Below are 6,930 nucleotides of genomic sequence, written 5' to 3' on the forward strand. Positions count from 1 at the left end.
ATAAGAGCACCATACTCAGCGATCATAGCAGACTGATTTCAGCTTGCAGATGGCATGTCACCGGTAAGCTTTCAACATTGCCGCAGGGAAGCAAATAATTTGGCACATAATTGTTTTTGTCTTGGAAGGATGAGCCGCAGCAGCGCAAGGTGTGCGCTCGCCACGCCAAATCATGCAGCTGCACAACTGAGAATTTAGGAATGTTGACTGGTCCTTTTTTTTCCTTTTCTGACCATCTCGTGTATAGAGTACAGTGGAGGGTAGCCACTCAAAAACACCACACTCTTGCGTGCAGAATAAACCATTAAGTTCAAATGTCAATTTCAACCAGCTAAACCCAACAACAAATCTCACAGCTATTTATCGAACAAAACAAAAGCAGTTCGTCCACTACATTGAATGGGAGAGTTAGCAACATCTCTATTGGATCAGACATGGTAAGCAGAAGAGAAAAAAAAAAGGAGCAAGCTATCTTTAGCTAAGCCTGTGATTTGTCTATAGATATCAATCCAAATTTGGTACATGTGAAACAAAAAATACAACAAACCCGCGTAAAATTTCTCCCTTCAGCAGGGGAAATTTCGCTTTAGTACAGATACCATCCTCCAAGCAATTGAAGATCATAAGGGAAATTACATCAAGGGGATCCCTCCACCAGCATATTCAACCTCCTGCCATTGAGAAAAGTAATTCAATCAGTTCAAGCAACCTACATATGCAGATACACATTCACAAATCCATACAAACTATATTATTACAATATTGGAAATCAGCATGTTATTGACTAGGCGTCGTGTTGCACCCAGAGGCAAAAAGGTATTAACAATTTGTGAGAATTGATTAAATTTAGCACAAGTTACAGCAGTAAACGCGAGATTTTTCAATACACATTATGGGTTATAATAGAACCTCATTTCAGCTAATTAGTTGACATGTTGGGCCAACTACAATGCAGATATCATTATCCAGGTAATCCATAATTAAACCTCAGGGGGGACCACATTGGAGCATGGATTTTTACCATTATTAAAATGGCGCACCTAGGCTCTAGGCATAGCAGAACACCTAGCTCACAATTGCGCTTCAGCGTGCGCTTTGGTCAGGAAAGTGCAAGGCGATGGCAAAATGCACGAATAACTTCTAGCACTTCTTCAGCTTCAATTTTTATCATGTAAAACAGGAAATGATAAGAGCCATAGACTACTGCAGCCGGTCACAAGATGTTTTGATGCATTTGTGATTAATTTTGCTGGCCAAATGCAGTAGTAGTGTCTATCTGGCACATGTAGTTTAAGAAAATGTTTATTCAACATAGTTATCAACAGAAGCGCAAAGATCTACCAGTGCCCAATAGCATGGTTTACTGGGAATGATCATTATTTCACAGATAAGAAAGTTCTGAAAGAAATCTTTAATGTTGTTTGCAAGCATAAACGATTCAGGTAAGCTTGATGTCAATATAATTATATGGAGAAGGTCCAGGGTGGAGGAGGACGGATGCCATGGCAGCTAACACTGTTTTCGACCACAGGCAAGGAGGCAAACGTGTGCGCTGCTCAAAGCCACAGGAACAAACAGATTCCACCCATGGGTTGACTTGAAACCATTCTCAACCCAAAAATTCTCAACACAACCCAACTCAATTCAGATTGTTTTTCAGTACACCATACCCAAAGCCGAACTGTTATCTTCTTCAACCAATTCCAAACCACCAAAATCAACCCGACTGGAAAATCCAAACCATGTAATCCAGTTCAACCAGCCTCATTAGACCGCTTAATAATGTGGTAAACAGAATCTCACTGTTGTTTGACAAAGCATGTTCTACTGAGATTAGTTGAATAGATGTTTTAACCCAGTTCACAAGCCCCGTAGCTGTTAAGATATAGTCATCTTACCATCTATCCAAAAGACCAATCTGTGTATATACACAACACCCCCCTTCACATCTGACGTAGATACGGAATGACCAACACCTCCCCTCACACCTGACTTGGGCGGGAGATACAACAACCCCCTTCAAGTCTCAGTCCCCGCATTTCTCCCAATCATTTATCTCTCCCAATCATTTATCTCCACCCAAGTCAGGCATGAGGGGAGGTGTTGATCATTCCATATACACGTCAGATGTGAAGATGAGGGGAGGTGTTGCTATTCTGTATCTCCTCTTCCTATCAGATCGGTCTTTTGGGATGCTTGGTTGATAGGAATATCTAACAATAGCAAGGGTGCAGCGCCCTGAATAGATAAACGATATTCCATCTGGCTATCATACATACATAACTGAGACCAATACAAGCTACTATCAGCGAATAGTTTTAAAACACTAGTGAGCACCAGCCAGCCAATGAAAAAGTACTGCCTAATATGCATACTTAGTCACAAGTCAAAAACAATGAGAATAAGGCACTGAGAAGCAACAAATAATTTCGGTGGTATTAGCAACATACCCGAGCAGGAGACAGTGAAGATACCCAGTCTGATGCATTTGTTGGAAGAAGACCCAATGTATTGAGCTGTAGAACAAAATAATCACGTGTCTGAAGTGCTTACAGAAATATATGCAGATTCTGGCTCAACCTCTTATTATACTAACCTTCCAAACACCCAAACCCATAGCGGCCAAGTTGAGAGCAGTGAAGAGCAACTTAGGTGCAAGTGTATCCACCCTTGGGTCCTTAAATGGTTCAAAAACTGCAAAGATACATAATTAAAAAAGAAAAGTAACAGCTCATTAACACAATCCTGAATCACGTGGACAATGAGGTAATCATATTTTGGTACATGATGCCCAAAAGGCTCATTAGCACATCTCTGGAATATGTAATAGACTAGAAGCATATACTTCTTGTACCCAATAGAATCAGACTGGGTGAGTCATGCAGTGTTAAAAACAAAAATTGTTCTTTCCACTTTTTGAGAAGATCTTTCCACTTATTATATCAAGAGAAATCAGGATGGTTATCTAGTTTCAATGATAACTTAGAAATTTGCGTTAAATTTTACCATGGAGCAAACATACGCAAATAAATGGTTTTGGTCAACACATAATGAAATGTATCCTCCCTGTCAAAAAATGTGTTTCAATATGAAATATTATTCAAACAGCTAAAGTTGTCCACAGAAGAGAACGACTTGATGTATGAGCGAACATAGTCCACAGTTACCAAGACCAATGTCAATGTCTGGATCCACAATCAGGTTCATGCCAGATTCGATGCTGGGACAACACCAGGTCTCTGATCCAGGTGGAGATGGATGAGAGGGCGCTTAAGATTAGCTGAACCGTTACATTTCACCATCACTAACTACCACCACATCTATTCATTGGTGTTACTACTGTAAGCCAGAACTGCTCACACATCACTTGCAACAAGGCTAATTATCTCTCCCTATCCCCTCTTCTTGTCCATATTGACCTGGATCGCTGACATGGTTCCATCCTGACGGCCAACCTAGACCGACCAACGAGTGACTCAGACCATCATTGACAACAACAACCCCAATCCCGGTATCTACGTGCATACATGTCTAGCCTATATGTTAATGCTTTACTGAGTTCATAGTAACATCAGTTACCACCCACTTTTACTACAGAAATCAACAGCATTGACAGTCGACTGTTGGAGTTAACTTGACTCGAGATGTGCATGCATGTGGGCATAGCACCCTACACATTTAGCTTCCTAAGAGGTGTAACAGTCGCTCGTTGAGTAGATTAGTTGCTTGCATGCAATGGCACAGTGTGCATCCATGAGTCTACTGGGACAACGCATGCACTTAGATGGAACATGCAGGAGTTCATGAAAGCAGTGAATCAAAGATGTTGCGTGTGTCCTGTATAAATCCATCCTTGTGACCGATTTGTTTAGAGGGAATAATAGCAAGAACAAGAAAAGGCTAAGTCGGCCAAAAGCAGTATTGTTGTGTTTCAAGTGCTTTTCTTCCACAAGAGTAACATGTGTATGTTCTCTCCCAGAATAGGGTGTGTGATACACCTCTATGAGACTGGAAGGGTGCAAGATGATAGAGAATAGAGGTGTGAGAAGCAACTTCAACACAGAGCAGCACACTATCTCTGCTATTCATGATCTATGCCCAGTGCGTTGTAATAACTAAAGGATACACCGCATGTTGCTGCGGGAGTTGGTTGATGAAAATTTGGGTTGATAACATGAGAACCAAAATTTAAAATACATATGACTTAAAATATTTGATTATGTATAGTTGTAACAATATTCATTGAATGTAAGTAGAATAACTGAATGTTAAACATTTTCCCGTGCATGGTTGAATGTCGTGGTGGGTCTTTTCCCATGCATGATTGCATGTTGAGGTGGGCCGTATCCCATTCATAATTGTATGGTGAGGTGGCATGCTTGCATGTTGAGATAAATAAGTTAGTGGAGATGACTCTCTTAGGTATATAGGATGGGATTCAAAATATAGAAATAAGAATTGCAACATAAGCTAAAACCTGTGGCATGGGGGATATAACTTATTAACCTAGCAAAATACCTATTCTTCTTTCATAATTCAAGCCTGCCTAAACTAAAATTTACTTGCACACAAAGAATATTTTCAGATGAGTAAACACCTAGTGATCAACCATTAGAAATTCTTTTGCTCAATCAGGCATCAGGGCCAATCGAATATACTCCCTCTGTAAACAAATATAAGATCGTTTAGATCACTACTTTAGTGATCTAAATGATCTTATATTAGTTTACAGAGGGAGTATATCAGAACATGAAAATCAAATATGCATCCAGCCAGAGCACGTATAACTGTTCACTAATCACAGGCATTACCCTATAGTCTTCCTAACATTAACCTACACACCGATACTAAGGCAAAGAACATAAATCAGAAATGACTGACCAAAGGGTCTTAAAGTAGCAGAGTTAGCAATCTCTTCAACTGAACTAACAACCCATACTAAAAATTCAGTTGACTCAAGACAGTACCTTTCCCGACAGATCGGAGTGCGTTGAAGGGCTGCCAGAGAGCAGAGAAGACGATGCCAATGCTGAACAGGTGGACTGTGCTCCCGGCCATCCACATCATAAAACCCATCATCATCAGGTTCTTGAAGGGCGCCTGCGCCACCTCCCAGGCCTTCTGCTCAGAGCAATACCGCATAAACTTCAATTAAGACTGCCCAAAACCTAGAGATATCAAGCAAGTGAACTCGGGGGAATCAGCCCAGAAGGAAGCGCTGAGATCCGGTTCCTCCTCAATTGCTTCTATGCTAGACCTAGACAAGTTGGCCAATTCACACTGAATTGGTACAGTTCTGGGAGTATCTAATCATTGGATTTATCTCGCTAGGAGACTACTACGACGAGCATCGGGGAATCGAGCGAACCTGCCCCTTCCAGGCGGCTTCGGTCTCCTTGCGCTGCCGCGCGCTGGCGGCGTCATCCTGAGAGCCAAGAAAAACAGCACGTAAATTCTACGGTCCGAGCGAGCGAAGGAACAGTTCCAGAAAAGAGGGCAGGGGGGTGGGGCGGGGTACCGCTTCCGGGGCAGATCTGGTGAAGCCGGGAGGATCGGGGAAGGCAGGCGAGGATGAGGAGGAAGATGCGTCGTGGAGCTCCACTGCCCAGCGGCGGGCGAGGCCCTTGCCCTTCTCCATCGCCGGCGGCCGCGGCTACTGACGGATCAACCGGTTCTGTTTTGGTTTTGGAGCTTGGACTCTCGGCGTGGATGATGGGAGACGGCAGCCTCGACCTCCAACTTCAACAAACAGGAGTGGAGCGGTCAATGTTTGAGATAGCTCCTTCGTACAGTAGTGTATTCACGTATTGGTCCTGCATTTGACCAAAGATTTTTTTTTTTTGAGGGGAAAGATTGCAATTATATTAAAATATCATCACAGTCGTTACAATCAGATTGCACCAGCAGCGCCAAAACCAGTGGTAGTTGGCCCATACGGACAGCCCCCCTACCACTGCTCTGGGTTAGCTTGGCTAACTCATGAGCAACTTTCTTGCCATCTCTCTCAATTTTTCGAAAGGCAATGTTTGATCTATCTTGAAGAAGCTCCCTAATCACAATATAATGCTCTCTCCAAGCTGCAAGAGGGGTTGCAGGGGAGAGAATGTTCAAAATAACTGCAGCACAATCAGATTCAACGATGATCTTATCATTTCCCAAGTCAAGAGCAGCCTTCAGCCCCGTGACACACGCATAAACTTCAGCCTCTTCGGCACTTGCACAGGGATGGAGTTTTACGCCCTCTACTCTAACAAGTCTGCCCATGAAGTCTCTTATAATGTACCCAGCACTAGATTCACCCGAAATGGCCACAAACGCAACATCTGTGTTTACTTTCAGCCATCCCACAGGAGGTCTAATCCAATTAGACATACCAGCATGGCTTGGACCAGGTTTGTTCAACACTGACATATGACACTTCTGAGGAAAAGGCGCAACAACCGGCTTCTTTCCTTTGTCATCAGTAGCGAGGCATTCACCCCAAAAAGTAACAGAGAAGTTTGGCAGGAATCTAACCGAGTCTATAATGGAGCTCTTTCCTTGGTTGTGGACCACATCATTTCGGAGGAACCAAGCACGCCAGAACATTAGAAGCACCAAATCACGCTGCCTTGGTTTGATTTTTGCAAGGATGATTAGAAGCCAGTCAGGCCCATTGTAAATAAAAACTTTTTCCCCGGGAAGATCCCACACCCTTCGCAACTGATCTCTTAAGGCACGGGCTTTGGTACATTCCACCACAGCATGAAAATTGTTCTCGTCTGCCATACCACAAATATTGCACGTACTATCAATCTCCAGATTCCTTTTGTATTTATTCTGCTTTGTAGCAAGATTATCATAGGTCAACCTCCAACCAAAGGACCGGACCTTATTTGGGATATCAGCATTCCACACCAACTTCCACATATTCTTGTCCCCCTTTGGAGC

General features: G+C 42.8%; 1 protein-coding gene across 1 annotated transcript; it reads right to left on the bottom strand.

The window, feature by feature from the left end:
* Positions 1 to 285: 285 nt before the first annotated feature.
* Positions 286 to 5,775, bottom strand: LOC123091993 (ER membrane protein complex subunit 4). Its single transcript, XM_044513630.1, has 6 exons — positions 5,519 to 5,775; positions 5,369 to 5,425; positions 4,968 to 5,121; positions 2,597 to 2,694; positions 2,451 to 2,516; positions 286 to 671 (listed from the first exon to the last, which is right to left on the bottom strand). The coding sequence occupies exons 1-6, from the start codon at positions 5,636 to 5,638 to the stop codon at positions 633 to 635; spliced, it is 534 nt and encodes a 177-aa protein (XP_044369565.1). The 5' UTR covers positions 5,639 to 5,775; the 3' UTR covers positions 286 to 632.
* Positions 5,776 to 6,930: the final 1,155 nt, after the last annotated feature.

This window comes from Triticum aestivum, chromosome 4B (assembly GCF_018294505.1).
Source record: "Triticum aestivum cultivar Chinese Spring chromosome 4B, IWGSC CS RefSeq v2.1, whole genome shotgun sequence".
Classification (NCBI taxonomy): Eukaryota; Viridiplantae; Streptophyta; class Magnoliopsida; order Poales; family Poaceae; genus Triticum; species Triticum aestivum.